The sequence below is a fragment of the Sturnus vulgaris genome, chromosome 13, assembly GCF_052056855.1.
Source record: "Sturnus vulgaris isolate bStuVul1 chromosome 13, bStuVul1.hap1, whole genome shotgun sequence".
Taxonomy (NCBI): domain Eukaryota; kingdom Metazoa; phylum Chordata; class Aves; order Passeriformes; family Sturnidae; genus Sturnus; species Sturnus vulgaris.
Genome location: NC_142255.1, coordinates 14188487 through 14212031, shown reverse-complemented (window position 1 = coordinate 14212031; position 23545 = coordinate 14188487). Strand labels below are relative to the sequence as shown.

The following is a 23545-nucleotide window of genomic DNA, read 5'->3' as shown; positions in this document are numbered from 1 at the left end:
CTTTCTCTCTCCAGTCTGACCCAGCGCAGGTTTTGTGCCCCACAGAGCACAGCTCGAGCTGTTTTCTACACGACATTATGTTAATAATGAAGAGAAATCTCAGATATGGTTTTGTTGGTGTTTGGCATGTGTAAGATTTGGAGTTGGTTAAAACTGTGGTTTACCTGGGAGCATGTGTGTGATTTGGATTTAAACCAGATCAGAGACTCCTGGCAAGACTTGCAGGAGGGGCAGCTGGAGGAGGGGGATGGGTCAGACACAATCTCAGAGTTGGAGAACACTGCAGATCTGCAGCTGGTTGAATTAAATGGCTTTAATTTTGGTCTTTTGGTAGTTTTTATAACCATCTTCCTGAAAAATAGAAAATAAGGTGTGTTTTTCTCTTTACTTGCATGTGGTTTTCCTCTCTGTTACAAACTTTCAGTTTCTCATCCATCCCACAGATATGCAGTTCCTCTCACGTAACCTTTGCGTTGGCTATTAGTATATAAAAGATGATACTTAATTTTTCACACAGCAGATGTGGGCTGTCCACATGCAGATATTTTAGGCTGAAGAGAAAAGAGAAGTTGAACTTCTGCCCTTCAGTGGTTCAACCTTGTCTCACCTCCCATAGCCTTCGCTAGGTTAACAGGATTTCACTTCATTTGAAATGTGGATGAGGTGATGTGTGTGTAAACAAGCTACCACATCCCCACACGTGAAAAGAATGTTACCATGATGCTATGACCAAAAACATTACCGTGCATCAGCGTCAGTGAACCCTAGCAGTGCTGTGCAGTTCAAAAGAACGTTCTTAAAAAAGAATTTTTAAAAAAAGGCACAAGAAAGAACATGCTTTTTTACTTCTAAGAAGCCACTTCATTTGCATCACTGCAGGAAGCAGTGCAGTGCCTGTCATGCAAATGAACTTCTTTTTATCAGCAGTCTCCTAAGGCTCCTCCTCTGTTGGAGCTGTGTTAGTATTTAGAGTCAAAATATCCTGAAACACGAAGCTTACATTTAGAAAATGTCTAGAATACCTGGTCATAACTGAAATGTGTGAGAATGCTTTCATAAACACTTTCTCACTTTTTCTGGTCTCTAAACCATTTTGGAATCATCTTCTCTAACCCCACTTGCAGAGCAGGAGCCTGAAACTGATTCCAACAGTTTGTGCTCTCCCACAAGGCTGATGTAGATAAAAGCTCCTCCTCTTCCCCAAGTTGTCTTCTGTAAAGGAGTTTTGCATGCTCTGCATTAATCTTTTTTGGATTTTATGGTGTTGCCAACAGGCTGTGGGTGGCTCCCCTGCAGGACCATGATTCTTCAAGAGTGCTTTCCACAGCCTTTGCCAACAGATCCCCTTCCTTCCTTCTCTGACTTCTTAACAGGCTTCCTCCTACATATGCAGGGCTCCTCTTCTTCCCTCCCTCTACTTTTCTACTTCCCTCCCCTGCAGTTTTAGCATTTGGGATCATCATCATGACATGGCAGTGGGCAGGAATAGAGGCATCTTTTGAAGTCTAGTGTGAACATTACATGATTTCTTTAATGAGAATCTTCTTTCCTTCAATTGAAAAGGGACCACACCAAAATGAGTGACTTTGTAAAGCAAGGTGACATAAGCATATCTCAGAGGGTCGACCAAGCTCAGTGCTCTTGTGGCCACAAGCAGATGGCCTGGGGAATCATGTGTGACACCTTCCTTGGGATGATTTCTCAGTTGCCCCTGAGCAGGTCTGAGTGACCCACTGGAAGGCTGAACCCAGGCCTGAGAGTACAGACTGTGTGTGATGGAGTCCTGTGGCCAGGACTTAGTTCCTCTGTGAGTTCACACCAGTATTTAGTCCCTGCCATCCGCAGTAATACTTAAACATCTGCCACTGTAGTTGAATTGGGTGAGGATGATGAAGTACTTGGAAATATTGACAAGTTATGGGAAGGAATGGTTTCATGAAGAATGTTTATAGTACTGTGCTGAGAGCTACTGGTGAACCTGGGAGCTGGGGGTGCAAAGCTTTGGGTGTATCCTCACCCAGTTAATGTGCTTTATAAAACAGGCAGCAATTATCTAAACTCCACCTCTGAACACTCTTCCAGAATGTTTCCAATTGTCAAACCCTTCCAGAGCATTTCCAGTGTTGCAGTATGTGTGGAAACAACATGAGGACTTATTGGCATGGCATGCAGCATTCAGTGGCTTTAAATCTTCATCTGTGTCCTCAGAGGCTTCTGGAACTCAAAATTCGTTCTGCCCTTTTCATAGGCTCTTGTCATGGAGCAGAGCATGTTCTGGCCATGTCCTCTCCTTGCATGGATCTCAGACCAGCACCTGGGAGCAGGACTTGTGCTCATGCAAAATTCCCTTCAGACAACGTTTGCTTCCTGAACAGCTTTTTCGGGATTTAAGGATCATATAAATGTCATAGCTGACAAGAAGATGGATTTCTCTGTTTCTGCAAAACCTGCAATTGTGCCATGAGCTAACAGAGAAAAAACCCCAAAAGCAGTCTAAAATAACAACCAAAATATTTGCATTCTGTATTTGCATTTCTTATGTCTTTCATGATGCAACTTTGGGACTCTTTCGGGGAATGGAAGCTGAAAGGTTTTTTTAGTTAGAAGCACTCTTGATTTAATCCCAAGTTAATAGTAAGATTAGCCTATTTTTTTGGTCCAGCCTCTTTCACTGACTGTCTGTGCAGCATTTAAGAATGTGTATTTCTCCTTATTTTTCCAAGCATAGGCTGAGATTATTAATATTTCTATGGAGGGCACTTACACTATGAAATATCTGTAAGGGATTCTTTTTCTGATTTGAAGATGAGAGTTCTCAGGAAAATATTAATCATTACTAACACAATGGCTGTGTATGATTACTTACAAATTGGCTTTGGTATGTTTTGGCCTTGTTTTTCCCAAAAACCTCTCTCCCCACAAGGAGTACTATTTCCAGTACATTGTATACTCTCTGATGGGGTCGGTTTGGGGGAAGCATGGGCTGTCCTGCTCCCTGTTCAGTGGTAACCTTGGGCATTTGGGACACTGTGGTGTGTTTTTGCAACCAGACGTGTGCTACTCCATTATTTCTGAGTTCGTTGGGGTTTTTTTGTTGGTTTTTTTTAAGATATGTGAGAGTGAGAGTCTTTTAACGTTCCCCATGTTCCATAACAATCCGATAATCACTGCCCTTTTCCTTTCTTTGCCTCTTTTGCCGTTCCCAGTTTGAGCTGGTGTCCCTCAGGCGTACAGTACATTGCCATGGGTCCTGACTTTACTTGTAGAAGGTATGGTATGAATAATCGTGCAGCAGCACGGGAGCCCTGCAGACACTCTGTCATCAGCTTCTCGTGCGTCGCCTCCTCCACTGCTGCTCTGGCTGAAGCGTGCACGTGTGTGTTTGCTTGCTCTGCTTTTTCAGCAATCACTCCTGGGAGTGGATCCTCAGAACTGGGCTGCAGGTGGAGGTGGTGGCTGATTTCCACTGGCCCCTGGCATTAAAGAATCACTGTTGGGTTGAGCTGCTCTGTTCTGTGATGACTTCAAGCCATGTTTTTTTCCGCAGCAGTGATCAGAATGATGATTGTGACAGCCAAAGAATCAAACTGAGATTAAGTATGGTTCAGCACCACTTTGTACCAGATCAGTCTCATAAAGGATTTAAGTTCACACAGATTTGCTCTCTGTAAATTGAAAGACCTAGGCTTTTCTTCAAAGAGACTAATCGTGTAAAACCTTCTCTGAAAAAAAGTTTGATCACCCCAGATGAAAATTTCCCAGGCTCTTAAAGTTTGCATCTTCTGTAGAAAGTCCCGGTGCTGAGATTGATGTTTACAGGTCACATCTTTACCCAATATTGTTTGGAAACCAGTCCCCCAGATTTTATGGCTTTATAGCTTTTCTCTGGCAGTTTCTGCTGGTTGGGGGTAGAGCTATTACAACTCTTCTTCTGAAGAGTAGATATTGAGAAATAAACCTGCCCTTCCTGGTGCAGTTTAATTATGTTTGATATGTATATGCCAATCAGCAAATTACAGACCAGTAGCATTGATAACTATTTTATGGGCTAATATTTGCAGGTTTTAGCAAGTTTTGTCACAAGTACATGATATTTTTCTCTACTGTGTAGCATCATTGTTGCCACCTTGGAATGTGAAAAAGAGATATTCTTCTGTACTAAACGATCAATAGAAATGGGATTGATTTCTACCTACAGGTGTTTTAGAATAAACTTTTAAATGCCTGCTGTTGATAGACATTGATGAATCACAATCTTCCTAAAGCAGGTTTAATTATAAATGCTTAAACCAGTCCTTTTTTCTCATTAATTATCATGAAAAAAGGTTTTATAAATCTATTAAATCTTCTTATTCGTGGTTTATTGCGGTTTTTGCTTTCAAGGTGCATATTTATGAGCCTTTTAATGCTTCTAAGAGACTGCAGAACATTAATCACTGCTATGCAAGTCTACCTGAATTTAAAGCTCTCCTGTAGTTGTTTAAATCATTTGTACAGCCTGTAGTATGTTTTCTTTTTCATGTGTTTACATGTCAGCTTGTTCACCACTGAGATGTCATGATTAGCCTTAGGTTGGGATGTAAATCCAGGCTAGGGCTGAGATTTAGTGAGTATCAAATCAAACATTAGCCATGGTCCTGTGCTTGTGTCCTGGGAGGGGAATCTGTAAATCTTCACCCAGTGACTCCACAGTGGCATTTCAGCAGATTTGTTGCTGCTTGGGCACGAGGAGTAGGAGGGTCAGAAACAGAATATTAGGTCATGATTTATCAAATTAAATAGTCCCATGTGAGACAGGGTGTGTTTTGTGTAGCTGAGAGGAGAGTGTATTTGTGTTTTTCTGTAGAGGTCACTTGTCTATCAGCACCTGTCTCTACAGAGTTTGGACAAATGTTTATTTCTAAAATTCAATTCTGCAAGCAAAAGTTTAGTATTTTATTTAGCTTTGAGTTATTGCCCAGCTGTGCTGGGCAAGACCTAGCTTCCTCAGTAGATGATAAAATAAAATTGATTGAATGATGGAGACAACATTTATTGAATTTAAAAACAAAGCCACGGCACGGGTAAAAAAGAAACCAGCTTTGGCAGAATAAATGACATTATCAGTGCCAAAACTGTGCAGTGTGAAGATTTAAAATAGATTCAGAGGATGTGGCTGCAGAGGTGAGTGTTACAGCAGCTGATGTGGAGGAGTATTGGTCCAGGACAGGCAGCACCATGCTATGCAAGGTAGTTTGATTTGGATGGCTTTATTCCAAGGGAGGGCCTAATAAAAAGCTAGAAAAAAGAATACGTGGAAATGCCAAAATCTTTAGAAGGGGTGTTTCTGGATTTTCCTGTGCTCCACTCAAAAAGAGTAAAAAAAAACCGTAGGAAAGGTGATTGACCAGGAATTTCAATGGTTATTCAAACAACGAACAAACCCTTATGTCTCATTAGAAGCACAGAGATGTTGCTGTTTGCTCTGAAGGAAAAAGAACGTGCTGAGGAGTCACACCTGCATTTGCCTGCACTCCTCAGTGCCTGCTGTGTGTTTTATGTGTGCAGGTGCTCTGTGCTGAAAGACACTGGTCCCTAAGGGTTTGGCAGCATCTGACCTCTGTGCTCTCTCTTTAGTTACAGCCTCGAAGGCCTGACTGGAGACTCTGGTGAGAACAAGAAGCCCTCTGCAAACCTGGAGGCTTCTTCTCTGAGCTCCAAGGACCTCAGGAGGAGTCCACTTGCCAGCAATCAGTCCCTGGTCCTGCTCACTGAGGAGATGGAGCAAGGAGAAATCAGAGACTACAACCACCAGGTAAAGCTGTCCAGCTACTGTTGGATGTCTGGGAAATGTTACATCAACATTTTGGAAGTCATTTTCCCAAGTGACAGCCTGACAACCACCTTATATATACATATACATGATATTAAAAATCCTCCGTCTTTAACATGGAGGAATCTCCAACTCTTTTAAATGTTCTGCTTCATTCTTTGTGGCAGCACAACTCTTGTGTCTTCTCTTGTTTAGAGGAATGGCATTTTTGGGGAACACACTGCTAAAGCATCGGATTTTTTTATCATGTTGAACCACAATCTAGTTCTGCTGAGCTGGAGTCACAACACCAATTTCCATGGCCACCAGAGAGTTTTAACAATATCTGTTTGTAATGTCTTGCAAGAAAATCAAGCACACCTAGTCTCTCTGTTTCATAATTGGTTGTCTGGCACTTAAAAAAAAAAGCTGTATTTCACCTGTGCACTGTTTCAAAGTGAAAGTTGGAGTAAACACAAGTACTGAAGCTGGGATGATTCTGTCATTCTTGACATACTCAGGGTGGTTCTGTTCTGTTCTGCAGGTGCATCAGACATCGCAGCCACAAGGATTCAACTTCTGTTCTTCTGCTGTTTCGTCTCCACTGACCAAATCCATGTCTCTAATGTCAATTAGCAAACCAGTGCTCGACAGTGAGTAATCCAGTTTTCCCTTATCCACTCTGTCATCTGTATAATTGAGTATATCTTGCTACCTTCCCAAGGCAAAATGTGCTACTGCCCGCTCATGCTTCCTTTATTACATGAAGTACATGTTTCACTGCTGCATGGAATTGTGGGTGGAGAGGCAGAACTCATTCAGTTTAGTTCTGTTCTTCCCAATGTATCCCTGCTGTTTGCTTTCTGTTAGGTTTCCTTTGTGCAGGTTGCTTTTTTCTTTCTAAATTAGACTGCTACTATGAAAAGTATGATTTATTGAGTTTGTTAACTTAAAAAAAAAAAAGGGAACCTAATTTTGCATCCTTCCACCTTTCAGAGTTTCTTCCTTTGATGTCAGGTAAACTCCACTTGAGATTTTACTTCCCTCCATCTAGGTTTTTTTACGTAATACATGGAAACTTGAGAATCCATGTCTTGATCTCCTTGAGGGAGTTTGTTGCTATTCATTTTGAGTTAAATATTTTGGAGCAGTTGGGTGTAATTTAATGAATCTCATTTCTGAAGAAAATAATAAAAGATGATTCTATAAAATTTTCCGGTTTAGCTTAATTGAAGCATTTAATTTTGCAACTTGGCTGAATTGATTCTTTCAGCTGAAAAAGTCATTCAGAGGGCTGCATCTGGATGTGCTTTGGATGTATTACACATGTTTTCATTTTATTAATTGCCAGCCAGAAGCCCTATTGACATTTTAGCTCTTGCCAATTGGTGATGGTGTCTGATATTTCCTCTTCATTGCCATGATTCTCCCTTGCAAAGCACAACAAGGTGCTTTAAGAAAGGTGTTTCCATGGGGGAGGCTTGCTGGAGGAAGCTTACAGGGATTGAGCTTTGTAGGAGATGGTTTTAAATTTTGCACCGTGATAATTCCATGATTAATAAGAATGTGGATGTGTCCCCCAGCACCAGTAACCAAATGGGGCAGCTCTGTCCCATGAAGAGATCAGATCCTGCCCTGTGTGATGGCACTGCCTTTTCCCTCCTTGGGCTGAAGGTCTTCATTGTGGTTTTTTGAGGCAACCAATTTCTTGGCATTGCACCCAGCCCCTGACCAAACACCTAAAACTTGGCTGGCTCCCCAAAAATGAACTATTGGTGGCTGAGGGAGCCTGGATGGCTGAGGCTGTTAAAATATCCTGTGTCCTGGTGTTAAAAATGCCATGGAGGCATTGCATGGTCACCCTGGTCCCTGGAGAAAGAAGGAAGAGAAGATGTAGTAACCTCTCCAGAGGGGCTGTTGGCAAAGTAGCAGGGTTAGTCTGGTGCTTTGAGGCAGATGTCTGTGAGTTTGGGACACTGAATGTAAACATTACTGACATTCCTGTGAACTTTATTTTCTCAGTCATTAATTTGTGACATCTCAATAGGGCCACATTTTTACAGGAAGGTGGGTTTTGAATATCAGAGCATTTGAGGGGTTGATGTGAGCATCCAAAAGGAATAATCACTTGGAAAATTTAGCTCCTGGATTTTTTTCCCAATCCTGACACCTTCTTGACTACAGAGACTTGGGTAAATCACCCAGAAAAGTTGTGGCTGCCCCATTCCTGGAAGTGTTCAAGGCCAGGTTGGATGAGACTTGGGGTAGCCTGCCCTAGTGGAAGGTGTCCCTGCCCATGGCAGAGGGCTGGAACTGGATGAGTTTTAAAGTCCTTTCCAACCAAAACCATTCTATTATTCTGCTTCATTGTTCCCCTTTGGAAGAGGAACAGTGTTGTTTGAATTGTGACCATAGGATATGTGAAGCAGGAGGTCTTGGTGTATAAACTCCCTTGTGTCACCTGGGTTCGAGGTTCATGTTTTTCCAGCAGGACACTTAAGAGTTATGCAAGAATAACATGGAAATGAATTCTACAACGAATTCAGTTCTTTATTCCACTTGCATAATTTTGTGGTAGGTGTTAAAAAAAAAATGACCCTTTGATCCCTGCAAATGTTTCTGAATGGGAACAAAGCAACACGCTGTGCTCAAGAACTTTAATAACTAAATCCAGATTAATATACATATGGAGGGTTTTCTATTATTTTTACTGTTTATTGTCATATGTGCTGAAGGAGGAGCAATTTCCAAGACTTGAGTTCCTAGCCCACACTCCCTCTGATGTGCCAGATGTTCCAAGAGCTGCTGTGGCCATTCACAATGTTAATCCTTTAGCATTTTATGGAGGGAGGTCACAAGAGCTGTTGGCTGGAGAGCTCGGAAGAATGCTTTTAGCCTTGGAATAGCAAATTTCCAGTGTGGAGCACAGTTATAAAGCCAGGAATTGCTATAAATAAAACCACTGAAATGGAAGTTGAGCTGTGCTGGCAAAGGTGATTCAATTTACAGTAAAGTATTATTGTTCATCTTGACTTTTAGTCTAAATAGACAGTAGACTACAGAGGAAAAAGTCGTGTTGCCTAATTGTGTTCTTCAGGTCTGGAACACTAGAACAACTCCTTCAAAAGGCAGTCTAAACAAAACTAATACGTGGGTCTTCCTAAGAATTCTTCCATTTAAATACCTTTCAATGGGTCCCTCTGGGGTTATTTCTTACTTGGAAAACTGAATATTTTAGTCAAATTGCCTTTAGGCAATTGGCATTTGTGACTAATGGCTGGAGGAAGTGTTCAGGGGAGTTTGTTTTGCATTGCTTGCATAGCATTGGCTATTCTGTAGAGAGAGTTTTTATATTCTGAATTCAGTTTTGATGTATGATAACAGCCATGCAAAAAACCCTCATTGTATGTGGCTGAAAGGACGTGTTTTATTCAAAGAGAGAAATAGTTTTGTCTTTCTTTTGGAAGTTTAATACTGATAAAGTCTTTAGCCTGTTCTGCAAGTGAATTGCTGTATCCAGGGAATGACTTCAGAATACCTGAATAGCTGTGCTGAAGATGTTTCATGCAGGTGCTTAAGTCGGACCCTTAGGTCAGAGCTGTCCCAGGGGCAGGGTTTCCTCAGCCCTGTCCCAGTCACCTTTCCTGAGGACACACGGATGTACCATGTGAGCAGTGGTGTCCATCACAGCTCACAGCTCAGAGCTTTCCACCTGTGCTTGTATGAAGAGAAGGTTTGGGAAATAGGGCCTTTAGGAATCCAGTTTCAGTAAAAAATGGCTAGCTGGCTCCTAATTCTCTTTTCAGACACCATGTACTTACAAAGAATTGTTGCACAGCTACTGCTGTGCAAGGGCTGCTCTTAAAAATAAATGATGGGAAATTTGATGTCACAGACTGATTGCTGAGTTGGGCACTATGTTTGGTAGGCATCTTACAGGCAAGGGCAGAAGAGGATGTCGTGGGACTTTTCTCATGTTTAGGCAGTTTCTTTAAAACAAGGACTCTTAAATTTTAGAAGGCAGAAAAGATGCTTTTTTTTCTGTTTTATGTTGGAAGAAGAGAGGGGAAGTTTAAGTGTCTCCTTTTTAAAGCTGAAAATTTTGAAGGGCATAACATTATCAACATTGTTGGTTTTTTTTAGACATTGAAGTGTCAAGAACCTACCCATGTAGATAAAGTCAACACTTAAGATAAATTGTCCTTGCTAATATTTGGTGGCTTTGCTGCATCATTTAATTGCAGAAAGCACCTTCAAACAGATACCTTCAGTTCTTCTAGTTTGAGTCTAGTTTGAGTTCTTTCAGTGAAGCTGATGCCCTTTATCCAGAGATCCATTTTGTTGTTGGTATTCTCTTTGAAAAGATAACTGCCTATAATTCTTCAGTAAGAGATCCTATTAAAAAATGTTATCAAAAGTAGGGAAAGACTTGAGCCTCGAGCTGTGCATGCTGTGAGACCTGTGCCCTCTGAAACCTGCACCCTCTGGAATTTGCACATTCTCAGGTCTTTATTTCTTGGGCCTTTCTGGAGCCAGCTGCTTTGCAGACATTTCCTTTGCTTTGCTTTTAGTTTGCTTTGGCTGCTTTCCTCTCCTTTTTATTATTAAATGCATTTTCAAGCATGCTCTAATGTCTGCTGTTAACCCACTTCTCAGCCCAGGGCCGGACTCGACCATCGAGACGAATCTCCTTCTCCTTCAGCATCTCTCCACTCATTCCTAAGTCTAAAACTCTCTTTTCTATTGGCTCTTCTTCCAGTGATGAGGAGGAGGAGTTGGATAGTAAGTAATCATTTTCTGTGCATTGCAGCCATAATGGGTGGAGATCTGGTTTTCTGCTTCAGACTCCGGAATTTCACCTTGCAAACACTGAGCTGCCCTTTCCATTGCCTGGTGTCTAATAGCATTATCTTAGTCCTGTATCTGAGTACTGAACAATGACAGAATTTAAAGGATTATTATCTGAAGAATCTTCACATCAGCACCATCACATCTTATCTGGTTAGTGTTAGTCTGTATCCCTGTGGCAGATATCATCACCTGCCACTCTGAGCAGCAAAATAATCTTTACCTTTTTACTAAACCAAAATACTTGCCTTGAGCTTGTTGCAGGGCATGGAGTTAGCAGAAGAAGAACATCCTTGCCCTCCACAGGTGACAGTGAGTGCATTGCTCAGTGGAGGAGAAGTGGACAGAAGCCCTGATTATTAAATTCTAAAAATCTTCACAGCAATTTCACAGTTCCCCCTCTAAGCAAAAAGCACAAATTGCAGTCAAAGATCCGAAATCCTCAAGGTGTTCATATCTAGGTCCTGATATTGTTATCAAAACAGTTCTGTGGGAAACAGGTGAGAGTTCTCTGGCAGCTTTTTTTTCTCCTGCAAACTCCTTTGCTAAAAGAAGCCCAACTAAGGTAGAAGATTGAATCAAAGTAATTCAGATTCCTTTTGGTTTTTCTATATAGGCTTACCAGAGATTATTCAAAATGCTTCCTATTTCTTAAGCATGTTTTATTAGACTGTTGGAATAAACCACACACATTCCTTGTGTCCTTACTGGGATGGGGGAAATTGCTTTCCAGTCCAACAGATTTTGGTTGTTTCCTGAGTTTAAAACAATCTCCACACCATCCACGTTGTACATATTGAAATTCTCCCCTTTTCCATTCCTGGTCTTCACTGTGGCTTTATCCCTTCCTTCAGGAAAGTCCTGTCTCAGGTGTGATATTACCCACTTCCATATTTAAGCTCCTTCCTCATTGCTCTGTCCTTTTCTTCTGCTTTTACAAAACTCACAGTTCATGGTCCCTGCAAAGTGAACTGCAAAAAGACACAGCTGTGCATTCATATGATGCCTTACAGTGAAAAATATCCTTAGGTAAACTTCTTGGTGGGGGTTTATTTGTTTGTTTATTTGTTTGGTGAGTTCTGTTCTTTTAAGCATTTGGGTTATTTTATTATTATTTATTTTTTGTTTTTTATTCTAAGCACCCAATACCTGATATTCATGTTAGGGTATGACAATTTTAGAGGATATTTTTAGTAGTCAGTGATTAGATTTATCTTCTCTCCCTCCACAGTGTTCCTGTTAATGATGATCATTTAAGATAATGTCAGATATTATTTTCTTTACATGTTTGAGGATACTGTGGTGACTTTATAAAGGTTGGTTTAGCCACAGCTCTTTCTGAGACTGCTTTGGCAAGGGGCACTTTTCATGGAGCAATCCCAGACTCGTTTGTTTTTTCACATCTTTAGGGTTCATTTCTCATAAGAGGATGGATGTGTGAACACTGAAATTGCACGTGCATTGCAGCTACCAATCTTCAACCTCTCCATGCCTGTTTTTTCTTTAGAAAATGGAGAATTAGTTGAAGTTTGTTTGGTGATATATTCAAGACATGGATTTCAGATGGCTGGTCAATAATTATGAAGCCTTTGGATTTTTTGGCCCACAAAAGTTTAATTACTGACAGCATTAAGGCATTGCAAGCTGGTTTCAACATCCTAGTCCAGTCACTACTTTCTGCATAATGTATCTTGATGAATTATTTCAAGTCCAGCTACCATATCAATTATTTTTTGTGGGTGGTGCTTAAAAGGTGTTCAGATAAACACAGCAAATTTTGGCTGCTACCCCAGGTTCATTGGACATAGATAGCAGTTATGCCTTCTGAAACAAAAGCTTAATTTTTTGTGGATCTTGAAGTCACATTTCAGTTTTGCTCCTGGTCATGACAGGGAACAAAAACATTATGAAAATAAGCTTTCCTTCCCCTGTTCTATTTCAGAAACAAACCAGAAGATGAGGAGATGTGTCTTTCTCTCTGCTTATCTTCCTGGGGTTTACAGCTTGCAGCAGTGTTGATCATGTGATGTTATATTATAATCTAAAATATGAAATCATCAACAGACCTTAATTTTTCACTGGATCCATTTTGCCTGCCAGTACCAAGAGCCCCCATTTTTAAGATGAAACAACTATTGAAGGAAAAGATAAATGATACATAATTATAGTTCTCATGCAGTGCATTTTCTCAAGGTAGTGAAAAACAGTCACAAATACCAAATTATTGCAGCTCATGATTCAGCATTTGTTCACATTTCTGATGTTAACTGCAAAGAATCAAAAAGATTTGTGAAATACCTAAATCCAGTCAAACTGATGAATCTTCTAAAAAGAAGGAAAGACTAACCCAGATTAAAAGCAAACTAGAACTGAAACACGAACCAGAATTACTGGAGCTTTAACCAAGGTTTTCAGAGTCTGTAAATTACTTATGTGATCCTATTAGGCACTTAGGTAGTTTTATATTATAAAAATATAATATCACTATTGGAAATTGAATAGTAGACTTCATTTCTTGCATGTTACAGTATTACTGACTTTGGTGTATTTGGGATAAATCATTAATGAGGTGAAAGATTTTGCAAGGGAAATATTAACACAGCTCTCCAAGCAGGGTTTAGGTAACAGGGTATGCCTGTATTTTAGTTTCTCAATATGAAGAAATGATATTTCTGTCTCAGACTCTGTTGGCACTTGAATCAGTGGTTAGAAAATCTGTATTTAAAGGCTAGTATTGTATGCACAGTTTTTCCTAATGCTCTTACTGCTTTTGGATTAAGGGCCATCTTTTCCTCAATGGCAAGTAGCTCTTCTGCATTCACCCTTAGCCTTAAGAGAATTTGAGCCAAAATACTGTTTTTCTTGTGGCATATATGGGAAGCCTAGTAAGGTGACAGTCATGCTGCTTCTTGAACTTCAGATAGGGCTGCAAACAGTGCTTGTATGAAGATTTTTTTGGAATCTTGGCAAGCCCAGTTGTTTCAGAGAGAGCCCTCTGTCCTGGATCATTTCATCCTGATTTTTTAGTGTTCTTCGATGGTTCTGGTAAATGGTGTCAGCTCCCAGATCTGCTCCAAATGCGTTGTGCAAGCAGGTTTCTTGTGTAAAGAGAGTTGGTGCCACTGGCAGGGCTTCAGCTTCGTGTTGAAATTCAGCCTTTCCTCAAGCAGTGTTTCGTGACGAAGCCCCAGGCTGGTAACGTTTTGTGGAAAACAGAATAAGGCTTCCCTTGTTTCCCTTACTCTTTATGAAGTGCCTCAGGATTTTGATGGGAAAATGAACTACAATTTTATCAAGGAGAAAAGTTTTATACATGAAACCCGGATGTGCTGTACAATAGATCCTTTCTAGTGCAGTATAAATAAAAGCATTGTGTCAGAATGATTCTCATTTATACCTACTGTCATTGAATTGGCAGTTCTGATTCAGACACTCTGATTTACCAGCAAATTTAACAGTTGCATGGTCTTTACTTAATAGCTGAAGAGTGGTAAAAAACTAAACAGGCTTTCACCTCAGCATCTAATTCGAGAGCAGCTAAGGATGCAGGGAACAGGCTTTATCCTGAGCACATGAAGTCTGTTGTAAACACCCACTTCTGGAAGACATTTCCCTTTCCTCTTGAGCCATCTCAATATTCAAACTATGTTTTTTGAAGTCAGTGGGCTAAGGCTGCAGTCTAACCTGTCCCCCCCTGCCCCTCCCATCTTTTGCAGGCACGCAGTCGTTCGGCGGCTCCATGGGCTCCTCGGTGCAGAGGTACAGTATCCTGGGGACACCCTATCCTGGGGACACCCTATCCTGGGGACACCCTATCCTGGGAGCACCCTGTCCTGGGAGCACCCTGTCCTGGGGACACCCTGTCCTGGAGGCACCCTATCCTGGGGACACCCTGTTTCTTCTGGGGACACCCTATCCTGGGGACACTCTGTCTCTTCTGGGGGCACTCCTGCTGTGGGCTCTGCCTTGGATACCCAAAAACCTTCCTGGCACCATTGCACTTCAGCTGAAATCTGAACTTGTGAAAATCCATCCTGTATCTCTAAAGGCTGAAGAATATTTTCGATCACAGAATATGAAAGTCTGTTCTAAGTCTCATCTTTTAACAAGGCTCTCTTTATTCATAGCTAATAACATCAGATTATGCATTATTGCAGGGTATCAGTTTACCCTGAGTTGTATTTTACACTAAAAGTGGTGCTTTCTCCCTGTGGCTAATTCTCTCTATCTCTCTCTCGTGTTTTTGTATGTTACTATTCATCCTTGCAAGTTGCACAGAGATAATCTTCCTGCTGGCTTCCAAAGTGCTTCCCTGGAGGAAGAACCTTGGTGGCACTGGGTGTCTGGTCTCTGTGCCACTGACAGCTTGGGCTTTATTTTGTGACCTGGAGGCTCTTCACCTCTGCTCACTGCTGTCTTCTCCTCCTTGATTTAATTTGTATTTCCATTCTGCTTTTGGTTTGTGTTGTATTTAATATTGACAGACTATGTCTTTTAATGCAATAATAGTTTCCTTATTCTTCTGTCATAGCTGAAGAAGTCATAAGCTTGTGCATATGAAGACTGGCAAAAATTATCTGGGATTCTAAAAATTCCTAAAAAAATCCTAAAAATTCCTAAATTAATACACATAACCATTGTGGTTTATTAATTAATATTGGTATTCTCATTTCTCAGGGGAGGCTTTGCTGACAGTATGATTTCTGTTAAAAACATTAATTTCAGAGTTCATTAGATGCCTTTCTCTGGAAGGAAATGGTTCCTTACAGCATTAATGGTTCCTGATTGTTTGACAAGGGGAGCAGCAGAGGGTGCTATGGCATGGCTGCTTCAAAACAGATGTGAGGGTTCCTTGAAATTTATCTCAAAATGAGTGGATTAGCATTTTGTCTTCACTTTTCCTTCTCTGGTAAAACACCGTAAAGCACCTAGACTTTATTGGCTAATAAATGCATTTGTCCTTTAAAAAGAATCTATCCATTTAACAGATGCTTTGGGAAGGCAAAAAATAAAAGCAACTTTTATCTTTTTTTTTTATTATTTTAGCATATCTGAAGAGAGCAGCAGTGTCCCTGCTGGTAAAGGTGTAACAAAAGTCAGCCGCACCTTCAGCTACCTCAGGAATAAAATGTCCAGCAGCAAGAAGAGCAAAGTAAGTGCTTCTTGTGATTTGTGGAATGCCCCTAGGCAGCAGAGATGAGTTCTGTGTTTGAGTCTTTGCCTGGGTTTCTTTTCTTTACTTTCTTTTACTTTCTTTCTTTCTTTTCTTTTCTTTTTTTTTTTTTTTTTTTCTTTTGTAAGGACAGGAATGTCTGTGGATTGATAGGAACTTGCTCCATGGGAAATCTTAGCACCCCAAAACTGAGCCTAAGGATAACTGTATGAGGCTCAGTAAGGCCAAGTGCAGGGTCCTAGATTTGGGCCACAGTGATGGTGCTGGGTGGACAGTTGGACTGGATGATCTTGAAGGTCTCTTCCAGCCTTTATGATTCTATATTTTCACTCATTTCCCCAGAGAGAATAAATTTTGCCCTGGCATGAGTTAGGGCTTTGTAATGATTAATGAGTCTCATTTTTACAAAACCTGAGAGGTGTTAAATAAAACAAGGACAGGAATTGTAAGAAGGGACTGGCTGCCGAAGGCTGTATTGTCTTTTTATCATTTTTTTACTTTTGCCACAAAGTTCCTGTGCACTGTAGGAGAAGTTGCTCAAACAGTGACTTTTAGTGATGGCAAATATTTATATTTTTCCATCCTTGAAAGTTTGGAATTTAAATTGCTGAAAGTTATGCCCTGCTCAACAGCTGAATTTCCTGGGAACAGCATTGATTACAGATATAATTACATTAGTGCTAAATACTTCACACAAATGGCCTTTTGTTGCTTTAGATTGTCCCTTGAAGGTTAATATATGTTTGGGGATTTTCTTGGCTTGGTTGGATGTTTTTGCTTGAATCTCACCTCGATTCATCTCTCTGACAGAAGCTCAGAGCACTTTACTCTCTCGTTAGGTGATGTGTAATTAATGTGTTGATAAATACTGTTGGAAGGCCCTTGAGAGGTGTGATGACACACAGTTTATCAGTTTTTACTGATCTGTTTTTCAAGATGGCCACAAATGCCAGTGGCTCAGAGCTGCTGCTGAGCAGCTTTAGGACAGTGCTCTTCCCTGCTGCAAAGTACAGTGTTGAAAAGTAAATCTGTTTACATAGAAACCTCTGTGCAAACACCAGTGAGAAGTTCAGGAGCTTTTTGTACAGACTGAGTGAGAATGGAAGTTCATTAACTGGTTCTTGCACTTCATGTGAATAATGTCTAAAGCAAGAACTGGAAAGAGAGGTAAGAGGTCTGGTTGGGGCAGAAAATAAAACAGCAGTGCTTTTAGATATTTGCTCAGTGCAGTTTGATTTCACTAATTTCATGATTGTATCTGAAAGTGTTGATAAAGAGTTACTCCAAACTCTCAACCATAACATGCACTACAAAAATTGCAGCTCATATCAACTCTCATACTTTTACTAAATTAAAGCCAAAATACCATCCAAGTTACATTTTCTTGTCTGCTCACAGTGGAATGTTTGCATTATGTACATTTTTAAGGCTCCACTGGTACATTTAAATAATTTTACCAAAACATTCGTTGGAACTCTGATTTCTCAGAAGCATTATAGATGAGAAAAACCTGTAAGAGTTAAAAAGAAAACCAGCAAACCCTGAAAGAGGAAGTTTGACACAGGAAGTTGGTTTCTGAGCTATCAGGAGGGAGCAAGGCTTCAGTGTCTTTCCAGCTTGATTTTACTTGTCTGCAGACCTTCAGAAATGCAGTTTTCTCAGATGAAATAAAGTAAAATAAAGAACATCTGAGCCTACTAACAGCAATAGCTCTTCTGGAAAATGCAGAGAGTTATGTAAAAAAACCTTAAAAATAAAGTGGTATTTAGGGCATTAACTGGAGTGGATACTGATAGAAGTTGGTGTAAATTTACCCCTGCCTGGCATGCACTTGAGGTTATTTGGGATTATCAGTGAATCTCTTGCTATTAGCAGAGTGCCCTGATTCACCTTTCTGAAGTCTTAAGCATGCTCTATCTTTGTCAGCTCATGAAAGAACCCTCTTTGTTGGTTTTTTTTTTCATTTTGGTCGAGAGTTTCTGAGAAATTAAAACAATTAGCATGAGTAATTTCTCTTTTTCATTGCCTTGCACAGTAATAAGGCAGTGCTGTGCCAGCAGCAGCATTTCAGGGTATATGGTAGGAGTTACAAGTGTTTGAAAGGATTAGGAGACAGGGAATATATGTGACCTGCAGAGCGGGAGGAGCTCCAACACACAAAACCTCTCTGTCTGGGCAACTTCTGCATCACTTTGTTTGCTGAAGTACTACATAGCAACACTGAGGTATTTAAAATTCACTTTTTCTGTACCCCAAACACAGCGTGTTTGATTTACTCCCCTCTGCCTTTAAAATAGGTGGTCTTAGATTGACGTGTGACTTGTAAAATATTAATCACATCCTTTTCTGCCCATATGGGTTTGGTTTTTAGTTTCGTTTTTTTTTTTTTTTTTACTGGTGGAAGCTAAGGTAGGGCAAGATGAAAGCAATAGCAAAGCAGCTAAAATCATCTTTGAGGAAGTCAGCAATTGTCCTGCCCCTCCCCCTTTTGCTCAACTCCTCCATGCTGAGCCTCCTGGCCCTGGCCCTGCTGCAGCCTCCGCGTCGCCATGGGCTAGTGGGGAGCAGCTCCTGCTGGGGAGCAGCTCTCCTGCCCCGGGGGGAAGGATGTCCATAAAATGGCACAGATTCTCAGAAGTACCTCAGATCACAGTGAAGCTGGTGGGACTGAAGCACTGGGAGGTAAGAGCTGCGTGGCTGCTGGGGCGCGGGATCCGCCGCTGCCGTGCCAGGCGCCGTGTCTGCTCTGGCACGTCGGCCCAGCCGGGCTTCACACCTCACCGGCAGCTCCAACTGCTCAGAAATAGTCTCGTTTCTACAGTCCTTCTTTAAATAAAGTTCCAGTAACTGCCACAGGAAAAAAGAGAAAGCTGAAAAAAATCTCATTGTGAGACCTTGTCCTTCGGTGGAGTCGCTGGCAGCTCTTGTGTGGAGTTTGCTGTTTCCTCCTTGAGAGTGGTGCACCAATTTCCTGTTTTGCCTGGGACCGTTCAGCTTTAATTGAAATTAAAATTAGACTTCAGAATTGCTGGGTTTTGCAGGGAACTTCAGGTGGGTTTAAAGTATAGGATGGGAAATCTTCTTCCAGCATGAGAGTCACAAGATTTGGCTTGAGCTTAGAGTGATATTTTCTCCTGGAGCTTCGAGAGGCTTGGCAGTAGAGCAAAACTCCAAGCATCAATTTGGTACCATCAGCCCAGGCCTAAAGTGCAGAGTTTTAGTTCCTGTATCCTGCCAGACTGGATATGGTTAGAGATGGGCAGCCCAGCAGATGGAAAATGGGGCTGTGGAGGTTTCTGTGGGGTGGTGTGAGCCAAGCTGAGGGCTCAGAGGAGGCGGAGATGTGACGCAACGCAGACTCTTTCTGGCAGGTTTTCTGCTTCAGACAGGATTATTCCATATGGTAATACTCCTAGTTTTGCTTATGTGCAGAACAAAGCAGCGTTTGGGGCCAGTAAATAGACTTTCTGTTTATGACACTTTGCAGGAGAGACTCCGGCACTGGCATTTTGCCTGGGATGTGTTGGGAGAGGAGTCCTTAGGCTGAGTTCCTCATTATGTGAGAATTTCTTCCAGGGCTCAACAGTTTCCCTGCAGTGGCTGCAGAGCTCCAGCCCTCTTTAAGCCACTTCATGGCAGTTGCTCACATGGGCAGCTCTGCAGCTCCCTGATATTCAGGTTGGGACAATATTAGGCAAAGGGCACGTGGCATATAAATAACAAAATACAAAGATAAGCTGACAGAAGCTTTTGCCAGTTTCTGGTTAAGCTTCCCTTTCAGATGCCAGGAAATCTGCAGTTAAAAGTACAGACCTGGAGTTGACTCGTATCATAAACATTTTGTGAGTTGGTACATGGAAAGATGATGAGTTGTTGTAATTCAAATTCAGAGTTTTTTCTGTGGAGCTTCCTTTAAAAAATTATTTGGAAGAATTCCAAATCCTTGAAAGGCTGCAGGGAAAAATATTTCAAAATTTTAGTATTTAGTATTTTCTATCTAAGGCAGAGATAGAAAAGAAGCAAAAGCTCTGCTAAAAAGTTGGAAAAGCTGTCTGTGCTTGTCATCTTTCCAAAGCTGAGTAGTCCAGAGGTCGAGTCGTGGCTTGTGGAAGGTGAGAGGGTCTTTTATGGTGTTGCTGTTGTTCCCCAGCCTTTCTGTGGTGCTGTAGGTCGAGAGTTTGTAAAATATTCATTTTGCCAAAAAACTTCATGTAGTTACTTGGGATTGCATGTAACTGTTGAAAAAGCTGCTAGCTGGAAGGAAAACAGAGGTGGAAATATTTTGGCAGTAAGGCTGTAGAGGCACTAAGGAAGAGCTTGTGTTCTCCATTAGAAATGCAGTTACAAATCATGAGCTTTATGGTTTGGCCTTAAAAATTAGCTGTGTTGAAAGTCTGATAAAAACTACATGTGGTATTTGTATTTAACACAATATGTTTAAAGTGCTGAAGAGGCTGATGAGAGCCCAGAAGAAGAAAAGAGGTAAAATCCTTAAACCAAGCAAGTATAAAACAAAGGGAGAAGGAAGTAGGTGTCTACAGAACAGACTCGGTCTCTTCTGCACTGGTGTGAGTCAGTAGTATGTAAATCCACTTCCACAGGGGCTTTTTAAGGGAGAGCTGTGCAGACACATGGCCATTGTTCAGGTGCACCTCAGTCGATATCCTCACTGAGCAAAGGCAAACACTGAGCAATCTGTAACTAGGCAAGAGTTACACTCTGCCAAGTGACCAGGCTTTTGGTCATTCTCTCTCGACAGGAAAAAGAGAAAGATAAAGAGAAGACTAAAGAGAAGGACAAAGATTCCAAGGAGAAGGAAAAAGATAAGAAGCTGTTAAATGGACATCTCTTCACTGCAACCTCCGTTGTAGCCCAAGCAACCTGCTACCACTGTATGAAGCCTTTCAATAAGGATTCGTACTACTGTGCAAGTAAGTCAGGGAGGTTCCCCCCCTTCCTTTTATTTTTCATTGCATCTGGCACGGAAAATGCAAATCTTATGCTTTATTTTCCTCTTTCTGGAGGATGTAAGGTGGGAGGGAGACTTTGGAGATAGTGATTCATGGAGCAGTGTGTTGCCTTGTGGAAACTGGACTGAAATGAGTCGTGGCTGCATGGAAGTGTCCTGAAACCTCTTCCCTAAGCCTGAGCTCAGCCATTACAGCAGGCTGTGGGGTTTTCTACCCCATGTTGGGCTCTATCCGTCAGGAGAACTTTGGTTATTTCAGCTGCATGTAGTGGCTTGGAGCTGAGGTGCTTTAAAGGACAGGGACAGGGACAGCTGGCTTGGATCATGGCTTCTATTTCCAATGGAGGAAAATATGTCCCACCCATCTGTGGTGTATTGCTTTAGTTCTCTGAAATACGGGTTTGGTGAGCCCACAGTGGGAACCACGTGGACCAAAAAGGAATTACTGACCCTCTGCTGCCTTTGAACAAGAAATTGCATCACAGGTCAAATGACAAATACCTGTCTGCATGAGAAGGACGTGCAGCACAGGGCAGGCAGGAGGGGAACCTCACTGAGGGTTTCTGATAAATTGGGGATTTTGTTCTCATTTTTTATCAGACAGTTTCTCATGCCTGTAGCTCGATAAGGTTTGTGTGGTCGAGACCAGAATCCTGCTTGGTTCATGCAGCAACCCAAAGCTATAGAATATGCAGACAGAACCCATTTTTTCCCACTATAGCTCAGTGGAAAAAGACTTTCCTCACTATTAGTACATTTCTACTCCACTAGCTTAGCAATGAGTCAAAGTGACTGTGGGAACTGCTCCCGGGCTGGAGCCTTCTTTGCTGCTGGTGGATGTGAGCAGGGGAAGGAGCAGCCAGCTGAATCCCAAATGACACTTTTGAGTTTCTGGAAGAGACTTCAGCAGAGTTGTTTGTCTGAGACATACTCTGTGTCAGCCTGATGGGAAATGTAAAACATCAACAATTACAAACTCTCAAATGCATCCTCTGCCTTTCCCTCGACTTTCTTAGCAGCTTCTGAAGCCATGTAGAAAATCAAATACATCCCAGTTTAATGCTCTGTATGCTAATGAGTTAAAATAACCCAACAATCTCGTATGTTTTAGCACAGATGTTCTTTCTTTGTTTTCAAGGTACGATGGAAAGTTGTTGTAAGTTTTCTGCATTGGCCAGAAAATGTCATTTAAAAATGTTTGGTGAAGGCCTAAGCTGAGAGCTTACATCAGCGAGGGGTTCTTTCTCCCATTGCATCTTAAAATCAACCTCAGATGCTTTGGAAATGATGGATGAGCAGCAGCAGAGGCTCTGATACTCCTGTGCTGTTGTAGGCTGGTGCTACCACTGCTGCTCTGTCTCACCTCTGGATGACTTTCAATGCCTTTTAAAGCACTGGATATTTTAAATCAATGTCTCAGCTTTTCAGCAATGCCCCCAGCTTCCTGAAACTTCTACTCTATGCTGAAAGATTGTGCATGCTCTGAAACAAATGGGCAAGAAAAAAGCCTAATTTTTAATAGTTTTCTGCCTTGTCTTTTTTTATTTTTTTTATGATCAGTGATGCACCAAATAGGGTTTTGAGGGTTTTAGTTATTAATACTAGTGACGCAGAGGAGTTAGAGGAACTTCCTGCTTGCTGAAGAGTTGATTTGGAGGAATAAAGTCCTACAACCAGATTTTTTAAACACAATCCAATTTTTTTGCCAAATGGTACACATTAAAGAGCTGCCTTTAGGCTTTCAAGGCTTGAGTGTGAATTTCAGGATTCTGAATTGTCTCAGTGCTTCTGTTCATGCACCAGAGGAGCAGGTTATGTTCCTCTTTCTTGTTTGGTCTGAAGACTTAAAGTGCTTGTGGGTTTTGCAAGAGTTTCCAGGTTGCTTTGTTCTGTCTTCTCTTGCACAGGAAATTGTGAGGCACTGTCAGCCTAGCAGCACCCTATGGCCTTACACTTATCTCTGTCAAAAATTCCGAATTACTGGCTTTTATTGAGTCATTCCAAATGTAACGAGATTCTAGAAACATGAGCATATTTTGTCATTCTGGACGTAGAATTTTTTTCCTTTTTTTCTGCTTCAAGAAATAATTCAGAATTTCACACTTACAGTGTAACATGCATGTAAAATACAGTTCATTATCTGTGTTAGTGTTGTCATGAATGAGTGGAAATATTTTTCTCTAAGCTAGTGAAACTCATCTTGAACTGTGATCTTTCATCTGCCAAAAGAGTTAAAGCCTGAAACCCAATTCTCAATTCATATGGGAAAAAAAAGGCAGTTTTAATAATCTTTGAAAACTTTGATTCCCAGAAATCTGCTGGCAGAGATCATAGGCAGACTCAAAGTATTAAAAAAACCCACCAAAACCAAACAACCCAGCTTTTGCTCTGGCATATATGCAGCAAAGGGTGGTGTCTAAGCATGATGGTCTTTGCCTTGGTGAATGTGGTGCTTTTGGACCAAAATTTCAGTCCAGTTTCCAGCATGGTCCCTGGCAGATGCTGCTCCTGCTGCCTTTGCTGGTAACCCTGCAGTACAGCACTTGGTTTCTGTGCTGTAGATCTCACCCCTGATGTCTGAGTTTGTGTAAATGAATTTCCCTGCCCTCTTCCTGTCTTTTAGATCTCATAGTCCTTGTCTTGATGAGAACAGCATTTGTCTTTTCAGAGAAATATTGGCCCTACAATTGATTTATCTTTGTCTTCTGCTTTCCACCTTACTTTCAGAGGAATAATGCCATCATGTTTTTTTTTCTCCTTTTTT

At 41.3% G+C, this 23545-nt stretch overlaps 1 protein-coding gene across 9 annotated transcripts in view; it reads left to right on the top strand.

Annotated features, from left to right (window-relative positions):
- Window positions 1-23545, top strand: part of AKAP13 (A-kinase anchoring protein 13) — a 207907-nt gene that overhangs the window by 159576 nt on the left and 24786 nt on the right. For 7 of the 9 annotated variants that reach the window (XM_088172624.1, XM_088172627.1, XM_088172629.1 and 4 more), the window contains 7 exons: window positions 3207-3269; window positions 5617-5794; window positions 6336-6444; window positions 10448-10573; window positions 14356-14398; window positions 15686-15791; window positions 20572-20743. In XM_088172624.1, coding sequence (XP_088028750.1) covers window positions 3207-3269; window positions 5617-5794; window positions 6336-6444; window positions 10448-10573; window positions 14356-14398; window positions 15686-15791; window positions 20572-20743 — 797 coding nt within the window. The remainder of the gene's footprint in view (window positions 1-3206; window positions 3270-5616; window positions 5795-6335; window positions 6445-10447; window positions 10574-14355; window positions 14399-15685; window positions 15792-20571; window positions 20744-23545) is intronic. The other 2 variants (XM_088172630.1, XM_088172631.1) reach the window with 2 other exon arrangements.